Source organism: Anabas testudineus, chromosome 18, assembly GCF_900324465.2.
Source record: "Anabas testudineus chromosome 18, fAnaTes1.2, whole genome shotgun sequence".
NCBI lineage: Eukaryota > Metazoa > Chordata > Actinopteri > Anabantiformes > Anabantidae > Anabas > Anabas testudineus.
Window position 1 is genome coordinate 19,532,769 of NC_046627.1, and position 20,498 is coordinate 19,553,266.

At 38.3% G+C, this 20,498-nt stretch overlaps 1 protein-coding gene across 3 annotated transcripts in view; it reads left to right on the forward strand.

Annotated features, from left to right (window-relative positions):
* The first annotated feature begins 5,479 nt into the window (after positions 1–5,479).
* The window catches only part of svep1 (sushi, von Willebrand factor type A, EGF and pentraxin domain containing 1), a 78,814-nt gene continuing 63,795 nt past the window's right edge, over positions 5,480–20,498 (forward strand). For all 3 annotated transcript variants that reach the window (XM_026352766.1, XM_026352768.1, XM_026352767.1), the window contains exon 1: positions 5,480–6,628. In XM_026352766.1, the coding sequence (XP_026208551.1) occupies positions 6,080–6,628 (549 nt within the window). In that variant the 5' untranslated portion in view covers positions 5,480–6,079. The remainder of the gene's footprint in view (positions 6,629–20,498) is intronic.

Here is a 20,498-nt window from a genome sequence, read left to right on the forward strand (position 1 = left end):
ATTAAAACAATAGTTTCTTGTGTAAACAGCTTAAAGTTTAGAAATGAAAGCTTCACTCTGCAACAGACTCACGTTAGAGCTCCACCTAGCGGCCACATACTGTCACAGCAGCAGCCACACGTTGTGGTGTAATGACCAGCAGCCGCCTGCGGGGGGCAGTGTAGCATAACGGTCTCTGAGCCTGGAAACAGAAGCACAGCTAGCAGCAAAGGGGTAAGTAAACTTTTAGTTTAGTTTATATATACACACTTAATTAACTCGGATAAAATTACCACAAGGATGTGTTTTTTAAATTAATTTTGATAAATTTGATATACTTATATATCAAATATACTTTGTAGACTTTACATTATCCTGGGGCTAATAGCTAGCTAACTGCGGTGAAGTTTACCTCTAAAAAACATGAAACGTATGTTTCCAGTCTGCTGTTAGTCTTTAATTAGTTAGTCATTAGTCTTAAATGCACTTTTAAACAATTTCCATTTATTCTAAATGACATTTTAAATTGTATTTCAGTTTTACCAGGTAGCTAAACTAGCTAAAATACATTAACAGCTGGAAACCTCTTTGCTAAACTTGCCAAGTGATCAATAACTGACAGTTTCACTGGTCTTTAAGTGACATAAATACTGATTATTTAGGGATAAAAATAACTAAATCTGAGTGAGAACACTGTATAAAACAAAATATGGGCCTACAACATGTTTAAAATATGCTCAAAGTCATTAAAAGTTAAGTAGCAACATTAAAGTCGCACTAGATGAAGAGTAACAATAATGGAGAAACATACAACACTGGCTGTAGATCAGCAGGGAGAATTTATATCCAGGTATAAAAAGCACACCTGGGTCTTATCATGCTAGCAGTGAAGTTTATGGTTAATAGCAACCATAAAAACTCCCCTTTTTAAGTATGTTGAGGCGCAGTATTTGGCTTCCACACTGTTGTCTATACCACCTTTAATAAATATACTGCATAACTTGTATTTTGCACAGGAGCACAATCTCATGAGGCAGTCAAGCAAACAAGTTGCTGTAGCTCTGACAGAGACTGGCACCTTTCTTAACTGGTAGTTTGTCCCACTCTTTTCTAACATAGTAAGCAACTTGTCTCTTTTGATGGTCGCCTTATGCCAAGTTCGATTCCAACTCTTTCCATAGATGGTCAGTGTGATTGAAATCAGGACTCACTAAAACAGTTCAGTGCTTTTTTCCTCATCCATTCCATGCATTTTAGATGTAGTATATTTTGGGCTGTGTTCCTGTTTGAGGAGCAATGACTGAGTCCTGTAATACTGGACAGTATGTTTCTCTCCAGAATGACTGATAATGCTCTGGTTTCATTGTGGCCAGCACAGATTCAAAGCATCCTGTGACAGATGCACCAAAGCAACCCCACGACATAATTCCCCTATGTGTCACAATGGGGATGGTGTTTCTTTTCTTTGAAAGTTTCTTTTTTTTGACTGTGAGTTGATGTGTGATGTATCAAAAAACTCTCATTTTGTTTCATCTGGCAAAAGTATGTTTTCCCAGAAGCACTGTGGCTTGTCAGTATGCACTTTAGCACACTATCGCAAGGTTTTTACTGTTACCTCTGTTACTGACACTTTTAGCCACAATATCTGTACGTAAGGATTTCATTGCTGATGGTCTTTGCTTAATATGTTAAATTTCTATTAAATATTGTCCATTTTAAAAGGATATTAGCCATATGATCCACAGGATGCAGAGATTCAAAAGTGTTTATCAAGTTTATTTTCTGTTTTTCTGTTCACACAGAATTTTCTTTTAACCTGATTGAAGGTCAAACAACACAGTGAAGGAATATTTTGGAACTAGACTGTACTCCTGCCGAGATTTGTTTCAACCTTCAGGCCAGAAATGCCGACAGATATGAGGAATGTGTCGTCACCTGTAGCTACTGTAGCTGCTGTTTCAGGAGCTATCAGACAGGTGAGAGAACTGGTATGTGTGTTAGGGAGAAAACACAAAATGATGTTGATGTTCTTGTAATTTGACGGCTTTTGACAGCTCTTCATCGCAGAATCTTTTTGTTTTAAGGGAAGAAGAACAAAGAGGTTGGAAGAAATCAGACATTAGTTTGTTTTTCTAAGACAATACACTTTCTGACTTTGAGAAGCACACACAACAATTCATTGTAGTGGCAATCAAAGTGGATGGTGTATACTGACAGAACAAGGTCTCTATGGTGCACTGTCAGTGAAAGTGTCTGCACACTTTTTGAATACACTTTTAATTGCATTTATTGACTTACAGGACACAACTTACATTACAATAATGTGAAGTTGATTAGGCATTTTAGATACTTTTCCAGTGGTGAGATATTGTCCAGGTGTCTGTCTGTGAGAGCAAACAACAGCATCAGTATCGTCACTACAATAACCACAGGAAGAAGTATTCCCACATTGTGTGACTTTCCCTCTGTGACGCTTGTTTACACTCAAGCTGCTATTTCTTTGTGTTTTGTCCAATATTTCTTTGTATGGCGGGGGTGTGTCAGTATTTCTAAGTCTAGCATGTGGACACATCTTTCATACTGTGTTTACATGCTTCCCACAGTTCCTTAAAAAGTCTTAATTTTTGTTTTTGAAAGTGCGGGTCTAAAAAAGGGGCCTTAAATTGTTGGAAATTAAAGGAAGGCAGACATTAAGTTTGATTTATGTCAGACTGAATGACAGTGTGTCTGCTTATTTGTTCTGTCTTTTACATCTATTTTTTTAATTTTATGTCTTACAACAGTCACAATTTCCTCTGCTTTATTTGTATTATAAGTGGTTTAGACTCTGCTAAATAGGTGGATGCACGGCATGTGTGGCCAAGTTTCCAGAAAGAGAAAAAGATTTCATATTTATGACTTAAGAGCTGAATGAGAGATATGAGAACCAGGGTCTTTGTATTGCATTTACATTTACATTTAGTCATTTAGCAGACGCTTTTATCCAAAGCGACTTACAAGTGAGGTATTGACCTATTGCATCAAGTATGTGGTATAAAAATGCTGTAAAATAATTACATTTGTAACTAAAGTGTGTTGTTCCCATCACATAAGACATGTACATTACAGTATATATACTGCTGGCCACTCTCTTTACATATTTTACTTAATAGTGGTGACCAACTCACAACCCCCCATCAACACACATGCTCACAAACCTCCTCTTCATCCACCACCCCCATGTCTCCCAAGGGACCCCTGCAAAATTCTGGTGAGGGGTCTCCATTGGCAAAAAGCAGGAAATCACAGCTGTGCGCAGTCCCTTTTAGCCTTTGTGTGTGTGAGAGAGAGAGTGTGTGTTTTCTTGTCTCTATCTCCATCTGTGTGTAGATGTGGGTCTGGGTGTGTTTTCTTAGTCTGTATATGTCTCTGTTTGCGTCTCTCCCATCCAGTTTATCTGCCAGTGTGACACTACTTGCTATTCCAACTTCTTTGGTGCATGAGTTTCCAGTGGTGTTAAATGCAAGTGAGGGAGAGAGGCTGGCTTCACCAGCCTAATAAAGACTCTGCGCGCCTTAGCTGTGTGTCATTGTGGCTAATAGTATAAGACTGACTGCACTGGTCTGTTCTGGTGGAAACACAGACACACACACACTATGTCAACTTTCTCTGCTTTTTATTGTTTCTGCCTCCTCCTCTAGCTATTTAATTCGTCACTTTCCCTTTTTTATTGCTCTCCTTATATTGTATCTGTTTGTTTGGTGTATTTTTTATACACTAAGTTGCCAAATTTAAACAGATCGCCTTTGTCTACTTTAAGAAAAATGTTTGTTTTTTTTTTGGCTACACCTCTCAGTTCAGATTAGAGCAGACAAAATATTTGATTAATAGGCTGTCATTATTTTGGGCTACCTTTTTAAAGCCCAAATAATAATTGGTTAGACCTACTCACTTATGAGGATTTGCCTCATTTGTCTCTTACATGATTACACTTAAACTGGATGTATTTGGTCTGTGAACAGTTTGTTGGAAACAACAAGACATTTGAAGGTATCAGTTTTGGGCTCTGGGATATTTTGTTGGACATCTATTGATCAAACGAAAAAGAAAATAATCCTCAGATTAACTGATGAAGAAGAAAGATTGCTAGACTTATTGGAGTTTGAGCTCTACTTTGGATCCAGGGAAATCTGTATGCATCAACGTACAGTATAAACAGATGAAGTTTTAGATAATATCATGCTTCCAATTTCCTCAGGCAGAAAACAAGATCTATACAGACCTGCTCTTAGTTTGTTGAGCCGAGTTTCCCTCATCATCCAACACCTTTTGGGTGAATTAGACTCCAAGCCCCTGCAAAATACTGTCGAAACTGTTCGAAATGCAAAAGCTTTTTTTCAGAAAGATGGAGACTAGAGTGGAGATTAGAAGTCCATGGTTTTGGTACAAGATGTTTAAGAGTCACCTGTAATTACTGAAGAAAAAATCTACACATGCTTTTGTCTACATGAACCACTTTTCTCTTTATATTCTGTATGTATTCCTGTCTTTTTCTATCTTCCTCACTCTTTGCCCTGTCTAGTCCTCACCCTATACTCTAGATTTGCCTTTGCAGCTTCTTGTGTAGCTCACTCTTCTTTAAATCTCAGGCTTTTGGTTTAATAGGTGCAGTGTGTCTCTGTAACACGGGGTGCTTTTGTTTTAGTTTCAGATAAAATCACTGAAGGCAAACAAGAGACAGAAAGAAGGAGAAAGAGGGAGAGGCTAGAAGAGACTAAAGCAATGTAAAAAAAAAAAAAAAACAGGGCAGTGAAAGAGTGTGTGAATCCCTGTGGTGCAGGAAGAAATAGACAAATCCAGAGAGCAAGAAGGGCAGTTCTTCTTGCCTCTTTTTTTATTTCTTGAACAAGAGAAAGCAAGGGAAGAAGGGAGAGGAAATGATAGCTACTAAAGAGTGACGATATGTCAAAGCACATTCAAAGAAGTCGCAGCTGGATCCTAACCTTTGGATTATAGATTGATGTTTCCTCTAAACTCTGCTATCTGTCTATCATTTCTTTAACTTTTTCATTTAGTTTTTTAAGCGAGTTATCTTTCTGTCCTGTCATCTCTTTATCCCATGTTTTATTCTCACTTTGTTTGATCTCATTCTGATGTTATCTGGAGTGCACGGTGAATGTGCATGTGTGGACATACGGAGCTGATCACAGCTCCTGTTGCTGATGTTTTCTTTGGGAATGTGGACAAGTTGACAGGCGAGGCGCTGCACTGACATCAAACCTCACTCCACTGTCAGGACAAGGGAGACAGATACAGAGAGAAGAAGGGGAAGCAGGGGGGAGGGTGAGAGACACAGAAAGAGATAGGGAGGGTGGTGAGAGAAAAGGAGGAGGAGAGATGAAGGGGAAAAAAATGACTTCACGGCCATTACTGGACTGCCCCCTTTTTCCCCTCAGCCTCTCTCTGTCTTTCAACTTTTTTTTTTTCCGTGTTGGTTTTTTTAAATGATTTGGGGAGACGAGAGGAACAAGCATTCGGAGCTTGGCTAGCGGTGCAGGCAGGAGCTTCACATAGGCAAACAGAAGCCTGAAGGGCAGCACACTGGGACTGAAGAGGCTTAGGGGCTTTTTGGATCTGATGCATAGACTGACTGATTATTGACTGACAGAAGAAAAGGGAGAAAGAAAGGACCAGTAGAATTATACATGCTCTTAACAAGCTTTAAACTATACATTTACACAAACAGAATGAACAAAACGCAAGGAAATAGTCAGATTTACTGATCTATTTTAGTAGGAGAAAACAGGCAGGCAGAGACCTTGCAAGCAAGCCCAAACATTGTTCCAGAGAGGATCATAGTTTTCTTCCACTGGAGAGAGAGAAAGAAACAGATGGACAGAGGCACATTTTGAATGAAAAGAGAAGACTCCTCATTCAGCAATGCATTTCAGGATCTCTGCACTGAACTGCTGCTGTTTGTCATGTTCCTGGACACTGACACAGGCATAGGACACACTTACCTTAACTGAATATCTCTTGAGAAGAGGATCACTGTTGTTGTTGGGTTTTTTTTTCTTTTTTTAACAAACTCCTTTTTTAGTTCTAATTTTTGACTGTCACTATGTTTCTTCAAAGGTACTCTTTGATATCACCATGGACTACTTGTCTTGTAATCTTGTGCATCCTGGATATATGGATCACAGCATGGCCAACCGCCCAACAGACCAAACCTCAGCTACAGTCCCGTCGGTCTAGACAGATGTCACCAGTAACATCCTCTTCATCAGCTGGCAATCTGTCAGAAAGTGCTGAGAGCAAAGTGGAGCGTCTTGGCCAAGCATTCAAGCGAAATGTCCGTGAGCTGCGTGAGAAGAGCTCCTGCTTGGACCTGGTGTTTCTCGTGGATGAGTCGTCTAGTGTGGGGGCAAATAACTTCCTGAGTGAGCTGAGGTTTGTGCGGAAGATGCTGTCCGACTTCCCTGTCGCACCGGAAAACACACGTGTGGCATTGGTCACCTTTTCATCGAAGACCCATGTTGTGACAAGGGTGGACCACATCTCAGCACCTAAGTCCCACCAGCACAAGTGTTCTCTGTTCAACCAGGAGATCCCAGCTATCAGCTACAGAGGAGGCGGCACCTACACGAAAGGAGCCTTCCAGAGGGCAGCGGTGAGTTAAGCAGACTTATTTTATGCTGTATCTTTTTGTCCTAGTTAGTCTGTGTGTGAATGATTGTGGCTCATTTAGGTGGATGTTAATGAGGCCCTATGTGGAATTGATTTTGCTGTGCTTGCTTCATTAGACACTAGCAAATAGTGCAGGGAAACCCCTTGCTAGCTAATTGCTCAGGAGTTGGCAGTGATAAGAATACCACATAGAGTGAGCATGTGCATGCACAGATACATACATAGATGAAGCCTCATAAAAATCATCTATGTACTGAAGCAAATTGTACAATGCATGCAACACTAAACACTCAATAACTGCTTTAGAAAAGTGTAAGAAAAATAAAGACATACATAAATCAGGTCAAGTATTTCAGTTAGTTGTTAGTATGTGCTCCTCTACTGATAAGAATTTGCCCACTACTCCTTTTACGTATTTTAATTCATTCTGACAGTTTTGACTCTTAAACAGAGGGCTTACAGGTTTCTGGTTAATGCATGATTTGTTGTAAATGCAATGAAATGGAGGTTATGTGGGGTTACAGGGGGTCAAAATGTTAGCTTGTTTATGGTTTGTGGATTTGAACTGCCTGACACCCAACTGCGTGCACACACACTCAAACACACACACACACGCAGGACATATGGCATAGTTCATCTGTCAAGTCCAAACAGCCCAGCTGTAAAAGCTGTGTTGGTGGTATAGGGGCTGGTCCTGAATAAACACACACACCTAAACCCATGTTTCAGATCTGCCTAAAACTAGGAGCTTTGTTAGGTGCTGGGAGTTATTTTCAGTACATTGAACAAAACTCAGTTGATACAAACTTGTTGAGAAATGCTGCAGCCTGTTATTTAGTTACTTTCAGTTTTTTGTATGTGTGTGTGTGTGTAGTACGTTTAAAGAACAAATACTTAAATCAAGGCACATGTTATGACTGGATGCAACAAAGCCTGAAAACAGACTCAAGCCTCACTGACTCAAATGCAGCCACACACGATGGCAGCGCTAATAGCTGTCCACAAAACTCAGCTTTTTGCTGACTGCTGCAGAATCATCAGCCTAAAGTTAGTAATGTGGTGTTAAATAAATTCTGAGTGTGTGTGTGTAGTACATACACTACCGCTCAAATGTTTGGGATCACTTAGATACACCTTTTGCAGCAATTACAGCCTAGCAGACCTTAGGCATTCTAGGTGTCAATTTTGATAGCTTTCCTTCCTCAAGGTCCCCTCTACTCTGTACAAAGCTCCTATTTTACCAACTCCATAGCATCCCCCAACCATCACGCTGCCTCCACCATGCTCGACTAAAGTTACTAAGCACTGTTCTAGCATATTTTCATTTTACGTCTCACAAAGGTTCTTCTGTTTGATCCAAAAACCTCAAACTTGGACTCATCTGTAGACAGCACCTATTCCGGTCTTCCAGTTTCCAATGTCTGTGCTCTTTTGCCCATCTCAAAAATGATCTGATTTATTTTAATTGATTGAATCAATTATTTCATTTAAATTTGAGGTGATGTATTTAAATTTGAGGTGATGTATGTGTATATATATATATATATATATATATATATATATATATATATATATATATATATATATATATATATACACACACATAAATCACTATAATGCTATATTTGTTACTTTCCATGAATGCTTTGTAGGCCACAAAGGTTGGGTTGAATTCTGGCAGGTTTATTCTTCTCTCCATCACTGTTTAAATCTAATAGCCTTGGACCATATTCTCCGGCTTAGTGTTGAAAGCTTGGCCCTCAGGACAGGTTTTCAGCTCGCCCTCCTTAGTTAAGTGCTGATAAGGAGACCACTGGCTGCGTCCCAGCTGCTAAAGACCACAATACTAAGAAAAGGCTTAAAAGTGCCTTATCATTATTCACAAACACTCAAAATATTTTGGGTGATTTATCAAGTGATGTGGTAGTCTTAATCATCTAAAGATGGCCTTAAAATGTAAGGTGTACTTTTACTCAGGCTCTTAAGTTTGATGTTTCTGATTAAAGTCCTGATTAAAATACAAGATTGAAATTCATGCATCATAGCCAGTAAAAATATTGGTTTCCAGTATGGCATCTGCATAGTGTGAGTTCGTAGGCTGAGGGATGTATGAGTAATGGGAGAGGTACGTGCAGCCTTTGTGGAGATGAGATTTTTTGGAAACATATAGTAGATGAGCCTAGCAGATACAGATTGAGACACAGCATATCCACTGGTGCTTTAGACCACACCTTATAGGTTCAGTCTAACGTCTACTGTGTGTCTTCACATTGATTGATAGAGTGATGTTTAACAAAACAGTTTGTCTGTGATGTATTTCCTGGTCTGTTGTATTTATATTTAAAGAGAAGATTGGAGCATTTGTCATCTCTTTCAAAAAGGACATAAAGTATGGGTCTGCTAACCCTAGTGTAAAGATTTATCTGCCTAACATTGTGTACCAACTGTCTCAGTGTATAAGTGTGTTAAATTGAAAATGTTTGCAATGTTTGTGAGAGCATTTAATCAGTGATTTTGTGCTTTTGCCCCTGCACACAACTCCATGTATTTGTACTCAAATGTGTTTATCTAATGTTTGAAGTGAATGTTAGTTTACAGTGTGTTTTAAATGTAAGCGTGTGTTAGAGTTAAACGAGGCAGTGAAAGTAAGTGAGAGGATAATTGCTAATTATATATATATATATATATATATATATATATATATATATATATATATATATATATATATATATATAATCATTCATGCCATATTTTATTCCCTTTGGCTGGTCCTGGCTGTTTTAAGTGCTGTAGAAGGCTGGGATCCATTAAGAGAGACATTTTTCCACCAGTTGTGCATGTAGAGACAGGGCTGTCCTCCAGCACTCTTCATTTCGGTCTCTGCTGTCTGTCTGTCTGTCTGCTGTGCCTCTTTTCACCTAATACATTACACAGTAGGTTGAAAGCATCAGTGTGTGGCGGTTCCAAAATAATTTCTGATTCAGGATTCAGCATTTAAAAACTTTTTTGGCTAAAATGTTTATAGGTATTCTGAATGGTCTATTTTTATATTCTGAAAGTAGATGTATTACTCAAACTGTACACAAACTGTCAGATAGGTATGGAGGTTACTCCCCCAAACTCTTCACGTCATGATTGGCCATCTGTTCGAAAATAAGAACGAGCCAAGACCTGAACTTTTCTCTCATCTCTCTTGTGTAATTTGTTACACAGCTACATGTATTTGTGGCACTTTTAATATGAACAACTGAAGCAGTTACACTTGTTTGTAAATAATATCATTCTCCCACCTCTCTTTGATGGCTGGCTTGTCGCTCAAATGTGGCTGTTCAGATCATCTTTAAACAATTTATAACAGTGTGGTCAGATCCTCTTATAAACCAGTTGTGACAGACCATGAACCAGCCCTAAAAAGTTATGAGATGCAACGAATGGTAGAAATGGGGATATGCAAACGTTTATGGTTTTACACTCGTTATCAGAAAAAAATGAGAAGTTGTTGTGTTGAGAATGAAAAGGGATATAGACAAATTCAATTCCAGCCCTTTGCACTTCTGCATACCTTGTTGCTGGGTTAAGTAGACATGATTGTCTGAATGTCTGTTTTGGACATGGGCAATTATAAAAAAAACTATTGTGATCAGAGGGTAAATTAACATGGCTAAAAGTCTAATCGGACATTTATAACCTGACAGGTTTACAATAATTGTAATTCTGTCTGTGTGTGTGTGAAAATAACTAGATGAGGATAAATTTCCTACACATTGAGTCTATTAAGAGTGTCACTTTGTCATGATGATTCACAATGCCTCATTTCAGGGTCTGTCTCTCTTCAACCTTATGTTGGGCATGATAGCCTGGTAGCTGATGAAATTACTTAACCTGTACTTATTCAGTGCCTTTCTGACCACTGAACAAAGGAGCTGACTTTTTGTGAAGGTTTTCAAACACTTGAATATTAACTGCTGTACTCTACCTAAGACAGAAGTACTTCACATTAAGGTTTTTAAAGTGAACTATATTCCTTCCTCATGTGTGTACTGTAATTACTTTGAAAAAGTCCCTTTTAACTCTCCTTTCCATGTGTTTGGCTTTTACATAACCAAATATCTTAGTAGTAGATGTGGCTCAAAACCCTTTATTTTGTTTCACTAGCTGCTGGTAATCTTGTTGGTCCATTATTTCTTTCCATTGTTGTCAGCCATAAAAATGCAGGGAGAGAAAAAGACTATATCTCTAATAGCCAGTTAAACATCCCCACCATCACTTCTGTCCCATCATTTGTCTCCAGCCTGAAAATTTGACTTTGGGTTGCCTTGTGCTGCCAGATAAAACCCCCTCTTGCTCTCTGCAGGCAGGCCTGGCTTTGGCACACAAACACTGAGCACTAAACTGGACTTGGCGGCCTCACTGTGTCAGTCTGCTTTCACAGTTGTTTAAAACACAGACAGATGGGCAGCGTGTGAAGAGAGATGATGAAAGAAAAGGAGTGGGAGAAAGATGGAAGAATGAGAGGAAAAAGTAGGAGAAAGTGGGGAAAGTCCTGGCTCGAGACAAAGAATGTTACTTACTAATGGTTATTCACGGTAATGTTTTTACCTGACTGTTGATTAGTGGTTAGCTGCTTTGCCTGAATCTGGGTCAAAACATATATTAGAGTAGTTTACCAGCATTACCCTCTTAATAAAATGAGCTTTTTGCACAGCCAGGCAGTGTGTTTCTGGGACTTAAATCTGTATAAGTTAGACTAGCAGGTGGCTTATTTTCCTCTGCTTCCATAGTGAAAAGTTCCAGTGACTCCTAATGTTCCCAGCTCACCAGTAAAACACACACTGTCATGCTCATTATTCACACACAGATTCACTCACACACAGAGTTTATGAAGCAGCTGCATGTCTTTACATGCTTGTCATCATATATATGTCAGAGTATGTTATAGAAGAATATGTGTACTTGTATTGTTAGACATATTGTGCGTTTGCAGTCTTTAAAAATGTGAAAGTTTATTTTCATCTTGTGCTGGATTTTAGTCTTTACACACAATCACCCAGACTTGTCCCAATCAGGAACCTTTGAATAACTCAGTTTTTGTTAAGAATTCAAATAGTAACTTGTAGTGGAGAGATGATTTCTATATCTCTCTTTGTATCATGTAGAAACACACAGCTGAATATTTAAGTAGAAGTTAACGTCTTTTTGAATGTCAGTTTAAGAATTGGATGCAGCTAACATTTTTCCATTGTCCAACAATGTCAGTCTCACTTCATTCAGCTGTATGTCAGGTAATCTCTTTTTGATTGAACTTTCCAAGACCACCATAAGTGAAACACTCTGTGCAGGGTTTGTGAGGCCTTGTTTCTTCCATTTCTGTCTTTTCATCATGCTCTCCTTCAGAGCTACATACCTCAACAGCAGTATCTAGTCATCAACTTTGATGCATTACAGTTAAAATTTGGAGTATTGTTTTTCAAAACAGTGTCTATTAGATTAAATGAGGTTTGTGTAAGTTGCTTATATTTGGCCTTTGGAGATGAACTGTAGAGATCTGCCACATTCCTAGTCTGTTTAAAACACACACATATTAGCAAGCTCTCACACACACACACACACACACACACACACACACACACACACACACACACACACACATGCACAACATGTTAATGTTGAGAGTCTAAGCCTTTGCCTGAATTTCAGAATAACCAGTAATGAGGTGTAGAGCACAGCAAATTAAGGTGGGAAATGAACACCATCCATCACCTGAATGCTGGAAAATTTGTGTAAGGTGGGGTGGTTTCCAGGGGCCATTTCATTTGTAGAAAACATTTGCTCACTGAAGTGTTTTTTTCTCTCTCTCCTGGCTGAGTCACATGGCAGATTTTAAACAAGCCAGTGACTTCTCATCAGCATTTTGTAATAAATTCTACCTAAAATCTGTGTGTCTGAGGAAAGAATAGTGAGGATGAACCAAGTGGTAATAATTTAAGCGAAAGAGCTGATGCAAACGAGGGCACTCTACACCAAATGAAAGCAAGGTGCATGTCTTTGATCCAGTGCCCACGGCTGAACCCAGCAGTGATAAGATGATAAGAAAAGCCTCTGTTTCCTGTCTGTCCAACTGACACTTCCCGCCATCTCACGCATAATCATTTCCTCCCCCTTAGTCTGTCTGCTGCTGCCCTCTGTTCACCCTCCTCCTGAGTGTCACAGGGTCTGCTGCGGGAATGAGTGAGACAGAAGGATGTAGCAGACACATGGCTGTTATCGTAATTTTATTTGTAAAGCTGAAATGTGTAACAGATTAAAGATGATGTAATGTCTTTTTGGTGAAGTTTCAGTTGAGCAACTACAGTAGGCAGCTTAAAAACGACACTTCATATACTAAAGTGCTGAGGCTAGACAACACTGACAAACCTATTTTAATAATTGCAGATATTGGTTAAATGTAACATATTTTAGCTTGATAGATACCCTACAAGTGATTTTCCCCCCAAAAAATGTGTTGTGTAAAACTTCTTTTTATGGTCAAATTTACCAGTTTTTGTCATTTTAGATGTTGAAGTTCAATCCAGCTGAATCCACCTTAAAGTGAGAATATAGGCGAATAAGCTGATTTAACAATGGCCATTAGTGGGTGACACATCTAGATCACCATGTTGAATTTATGGAAAAAAAAACGTATTCTATCTTTCCCTTCAATCTCTTGACTTTCATGGACTTTGTCGGTACACGGTCAGCTGCAGCTCCAGGTTGAGGGCTTGTGGACCTGGCCTGGTAAGGCTCAGGAACTCTGTGGTTGCCCCAATGATTTTCATCTGAGAGGGGGGACTGTGGTGGAGTCAAATGATCCTTCAGTGGTGAAAATGCCTCTGATTTACCTTAACAATAGAAGCTAGCAGTTGTTTTTTCACACCTTTTAGTTCGAAGCTTGTTTTTTAAATATAAAAGATAATGAATAAATGAAGGACACCACATATCATATTAATATAATTCCTGAGTTAAATGTTATTTCACAATGGGTTTTACCCTAGTTTTAAAACCCATTGTGTGTGAAAAATGCTGTATTAATAAAACTGACTTGACTTTACTTCATGAACAGAAATTGTACAGTGATAGGAGTGATTTTTCTTTTCTTCAAAAAGCTCTAATTTTAAAATGTGCATTCCTTACACACATGCACATAATTGAAAAGTTATTTGCACACTGTTGTTGTGATCGACACAATAGACTCAACATGACTGTGTGTGCTCCGGTGTGTGTCTCTCTTTGCGTGTGTGTTTTGGGTTTAGGAGGAAGAAGTGCATTTGTCTTGGGTTCTGCTCTGCTGGGTCTCTTTGTACTGAACATTCTGACAGAAATATTCTTTGTTCCTTCTCTCCTAACTTTGTCCATCAACCTCAAATATGCACAAAATGTTTTGACTGAGCTGTTCTTTGTAAGTATTGTCATCGCTGTTTGAAAGAAAGGGAACTGTGGGCTCTGAAGCAACATTTCAACAAATTCCTTGTTTTTATGGAATGAAATTTGATTCAGGAATCTTGGCTTTCTTTTACTCAAAACAATTTTTATCATTTAATATCACTGGTACATTTTAGGAGCATGTGGTTAATTTGTGATTTCTCTAGATCACCATGACCCGTTCATCTTAAATCAATTTTTATAACTCCAACCACCGTTACTATTGGCAGTTTCTAAGGGATTACATTGTGCAGTATAGTGATGCTGAATACTGTGTTAAACTGCACTCTGTCTGTCCCATGCATAGACAATATTTGCCATTTTTACCTAACAGTGGCCTGCACATTTCTGTTCCTTCTCTCATCACATTCTGCTCACCCCTGCCCTCCTTTTTGAAATGGATACCGAATATTTTCCAGCAACACTTTCCAGCTCCTGAACGTCTAGAAGACCCTGAGGCCTCATTCACCATTATCTCACACACAGTCAGACAGACACTCAACGTAACGCACACTGGCCTGACGTAAAACCTCAAATGAAAAGCAGTGGGAAACAGAAATTAAACTTTCTAAAAATGTGGAGGAATGAGTAAAATAGGATACTTTGTTAACAGTGGAGGACAAAGGAAATAAGGAATCTAAGAAAAGTTAAGATTGCCCTCAAGACAACTCCTGGACAATGAGTCAATCAATTCTCAATAGTAAATATAAAATATGAGAATCTATTTCATAGTTATATGTATGAACATTTGAGCAGAAATGAAGTAGTAATAGAATATAAATAACCAGTGAGAACAAGAGATAATAAAGATCTGTAACCAACTTATTTAATTTCATTGATTGAAGCCTTTTTCATTACTTTTCAAAGAGGAGTTCCTTCTTATTATTATGCCCTTTCATTCTGTTACATGCATCAGGACCACTCACTTTGCCAGAAATTACCACACACCATGCTATTTGTAAGGCAAAAGTCAAAATTACCCTCATGTTTTCGCTCCTTTTAAAAAATTGCGGCATTGGAATGAGCTCAACAAACAGAGACTGAATAGAGTAATTATTACACTTCCCAGTTTTTTGTATACCCCCCCTGGCAGACACAAATATAATTTCAGAAGGTCTTGCATTCACCCTATATACATTCATCACTGTGCCAGTTTTTCATCATATGTACAAAGTAGGGAGTCCAAATAAGCTGCTCATGGCTTATAAAGATGGATTTCACCACCTATTACTTCGTATCACATAACATTTTCCTGCTTGGTTAACTTTACCTTTAAAATCTACCTTGAAAAAATCAGTTGGTATGAAAGTCACATACCTTTAATATCCTGCTCCAAGTTCACAATATTGTTAGAATATATTGTTTAAACATACTCAAAATTTCACAGCTGTAGTTGTGTAATTAGGGGAACAAAGCAGACAAATTCTTTAAGCATATGGATTTATTTTGGCATCTTGAGATTAGGATTTACCAAAAGCGTCATACACTGGCACCTGAAGAAACCAAAACTATTTCAAAGAGCAAGTAGTGGCAAACTAAATAACATGTTTTTATGGGCTAAGGCGTGTAGGTCTATTAGTAAACCACTTGCTATGTTGAGGTTGGAGATTGAGAGTGCCAGATTCCATTGGCTTGTTTTCTTTGGTGAGTGAGTGTGTATACGTGTTTGTTTGTCTGGCTGGATGTCACTGTTTGTATGAATGATTGTACACTGACTGAGGTATATCAAGGTAAAACCAATTTAGTTTAATACAGTATTCCTGCTGTTTCTTTCCACCCAATATGTTTTAGTTATGGTAGCTACTGGAAATAACAGAAATACCTCTCTGTACAATGCAGTACAGTTTAACAAAATTATCATACAGTGTTGAATCAGCCTTTATGAGTGTATTAAGTGACTATTATGTTATCATTAATATAAACTAGGTGCAAATGGAGTGTAGGCAGATCATTTTTACATCTATGCAAACCCACATATAAGTCTTCATAACATTTTCTTGTGTTTGTTGACTCTTCTTTGTAACATTCCAATTGTGCAATAGTTCAATTTCTGGAGCAATTAGTTGTGTTTTCAGTCACAGCAAGAACCTCTGTTCCAATTAGTTTCCCAAATATAGCGACTTAAGTACACACGCCTCAACTTTAATCAGTTCATGTTTGAAAGGCTGTGCACTGGCAAGAAACTTATCCCCCAAGACACAATACAGCACAAAACCCCCATCCAATTTTCAGTGGAGAGAACAAAAGCACATAAATGAAACACCCTGAAGTTTCAGTTATGGGGGTATCCAAACACTAAACACAGGTGTTTCCCAGCAACAGCATAGTTGTGTTGGTATTTTAGTGACTTCTTGGAGAACAAGTATATGCAACATCATGTTATGTTCCAAATTTCTTTTGATTTATGATGAGGTTTAAAGCTTATGTAGAAATCCGTAGCAACTCTGACTGTGGAGTTTGGAATAAAACCAGTCCTTCTCCTCAAATGACCTCTCAGCTTGAGCTTCCTCTTGATGCTATGAGGTCTAATATAATTTATCTTGCCAATGAGGCCAGAATACAAACAGGAGAATCAATAAGTTGTGTGCAAACCCCTCCCCCCCTTAATCTGTACTACAAACATGAACATCTCCCCAGTTCTCTGCACTGCTAGGAGAAATCTCCACTTAAAGCCGGTGCCAAAACAAATTAACCCTTCACAGGAAGGTGAACATGAGGAAGAAATGCAACTACAGCAATAACAGCAAACACACTGTAACAAAGGAAAATGCTGCGTCTGTGCTGTGTGGTCTGAGCTAAGTCTAGGCAAGATGGGATACTTTTTCATGGATGCTTTAAACCAGCGACAGTCCCCAAATCATTCCCTGTGTATAAGCATTTTCAACTTGCCCATCTGGAGTCAAGAAAAGCATTGCTCTTCACCACACTGTTGCCTTTGTTTATTTCAAAATCAAAGCTTAGCCTTAGAGATGATGCTGTGGTTTGCCTCTGTGCTTGGGTAGTGAGGTAATGATCTCCTGAATGTCAAAATATTACATAACTCACAGGATTTCTTCCACCCTTAAATGAAATTATGTTGAACACAGCTTTTTTGTTATATAATTGTCAATAAAGGCACAATGAAGTTGAAAGTTTTCAGGTCAGTATCAGATTTTAGTATTTTGATGCTGGCCAAAAGTAAAAGGTTCAATCTGTTAGATGAGAAACAGAGATATAGTTTCTCTAATGATAACAAACCATAGACCAAGGTTCAATGAAGAAAACTTAATTAACTATAATTAAATCAGAAAACAGTAATATTTTTAGGCTGTCTTTCTAGTTACATAAAGGATTCCCAGTAAAACATTTAAAGTGATTAACTGAAGAAGAGTAATTATACCAAAAATGAATGACATCACTAAATCACAGATGACACCATTATAATATCAGAGATTAATGATCCATTGGCATGAAATCTGAGCATGGATATTTTCTTAACACAAACTTTGCCAAAAACCTGTATCTGACAGACTTCACTGTAAACAGCTAGTATCATAGGTTTTTATTTCATGTCCCTAAATGCCATATGAACATGCCAGTGACATATCAAGCATACTGGTCTTCATCATTAGATTAAAAAGGCGACACAAAAGTGTAACATGAATTAAACTGTCCAGTAACCATGACCTCCACTCAGTAATATATTACATGTGAGATATATGCTTTACATTCGATTGGACACATTTAAAAATAAAACAGATGAGGTCAGAAATGCAGTTGTACTAGATATATATAAAGAGGCTTGGTTTGCTATATACTGTATCATGTGTAGCCATACTAAAGAAACATGCCTTTAAATATTTAAAATGTCATTTATATGTCATGGACATAGAAAACAGCTTAGAATTAATATAAATAAGCCAACATACATGACATGAGGCAGGTTGCCAATTGAGTTTGACCCATCCAGCTGGCAGGCAGGCTCTAACTTGCTCTTGTTATTCTTCCCCTTAATCAATCAAATCAGTTTTCCTGGTTCCAATTACCCAGAATGCCATGTCTGACTAGAGCATGGTCAGTGGCTAAAATGTTTTGTCTCAGCACTTTGTTATGCCAGCACAACTCTGAGGCTGGTGGAGGGATAACTGAATGAAGGTGCTTCATTAACCAGCCAAGATAGCCTTTCCCCCTGGCATCACAATGTGGAATTACTTTCTGTCTTTCTCACTGTCTCTTCCTTTCTTGTCCTCTCCAGTTGAGTTGTTGAGTTTGATGAACGATGTTATGACAGAAACCTTCAAGCTAACACAGAAAGCCATCCTGGCAATTGACGGACTGTCTGCACTCTCTTCTTCAGCACTTTAGATTGCATCACACTACTCAGTCAAACTGGATTCAGTTGAGGCCTGCGTGCAGATACACATTACACAGCCATACTATAGTGAAGACCTTTAAATCATTAGGTAGCGGTAAGTAAGTTGAGTTTGAAAACATTTTTCCATAATAATCGTCCTGTCCTAAGAAGGGTTTTCCATCCCAAAAATCTTTGCCAAATACAACCCAGACAGGTTAACAATTATCTATGTGATTGGTGGTTTTGAAAACTTCAACTTTAAGGACAACGATTAATGACTATTCCTCTCTGGAATATTGTACTACACTTTTATTCAAAGTACAGATACACCTCAGAATTTATTTGGTTGGCAGGCAATGTTGATTTGCCATACAAACACTAATTCAGGAGATGCATGTTCGGAGTCTCAACCTAAGTTAAATGGCCCAGGAGATTATCAGTGTGTTTAAATAATCTACCTTCGGAGCTCCCTATTTTTATGATGTTAGAACTGCAAATGATGTTATACTGAAATGCATAAGACATGATGGAAAATCTTAAACTGGTGTGATCATGACTTTTAGGAAATTGTTAGGTCAGGGGCAGGAGACCCTAGAGTGCTTGCCACTAGCACACATTCTCACACAATCCCAACTTGCATAATTAGTGTATTAACCAGGCATAAGTCAAGACAAAATGATTTTCTGCTTCAAAGTTTCAGCATAGTTGCAGCTCAGCTCTGTGAATAAGCAGTCACGCTTTGTTGATATGAACAGAAGCTAAAGACGGACATTGCATGCTATCTGTTGCATCTACTCTTGTTCCTGCTTATTGTCAGCCTTACTAGGTGTCTTGGTTGTGTGGTTGTCACTCAATCTGTCATGGCTGTTAAGACGCTAGACAGCAGCACAGTGAGTTTATCTATCTTACTGCTCTATCAGAGAGGTAATTTACAATGAGAACTTTAAAAATATAAGATGTGGGTATGCACGTTTTTTTTACCAACATCAAACTATATATAAAGTACTTTACTGCAGATCATCTCCTAAAGGAAATACTCCACAATGCAAAGGAAAATTCTTCACCTAAATACATTTGAGAGTTGTAAATGTGGTCCATGGCCACAAACATCTACTGAAAAAATAACTACATGTTTGATTTGTCAGCATTAAATTACATTACCAGTCAGCAAATTCTAAATAATGGGTGTTGAATGCTTAACCGAGATGGAATATTTGAAACTTGCTTAAGCAGGTGATGATAACGTAACATTGCCAGAACATGATAAACGTGACATTTATGAGATGAGCTTCTTGCTGACACTGAAGTTTCAGATGTGTGCAAGCTCACTAACATATTACACTCTAAGTAGACTGATGATTTATGTGAAATCATCAGTCATTATTTTAAGACCTTGAAGAAATGGTTATTGTAGAAAATATATGATTTGAATTACATACAGTAAAACATAAAGCAAAGCATTGGTCCTTAGCGTCCTGGGTGGCCATTGTAGAAAGCAAACATAACCTCTGAACAAAGAAGAACATGGCCAGTTTTGAGAAATAAATTTTGTGAAACAGATGATGTTGCATAAACATTACAGTATGAGACATATGGGCTGAATGGAATCCAAGCTTGAATGCAGAAATAAAAAACATGTCAGGATTAATTTGCCTTTAAAATGACATCAACCCCAGTTAAAAGTTAAGCATGTTGTAATCCTGTGTAGCATTCAATATGTAAGAAAGAAAAACGAATTTGAACCAGGAAACAAATTGTCTTTGCAAGTGACCTAGTTTATCTCAAATATCCAAAGTATGTGTCCCTGACTCAGTATTATGAAGTTGTGTCTAGTGTCTCTAATTGTGTGTACATGTGTGCATGTTTTTCTGTTGGGCCCCTGCAGAATTGTTGTTGTTATTCTTACCACCCAAGCCAAGAGCAGATAGCCTGTCAAAACAAGCATTCTCACTTCCGACTGACGGGAGAGATCTTTCTGAACGGATGTAGTTGGGTTGCACTTTTCATCCGTAGTGGAATGTCGTGGAATGTTTTTGGAAGGTGGATTTCTAAGAATGGACAG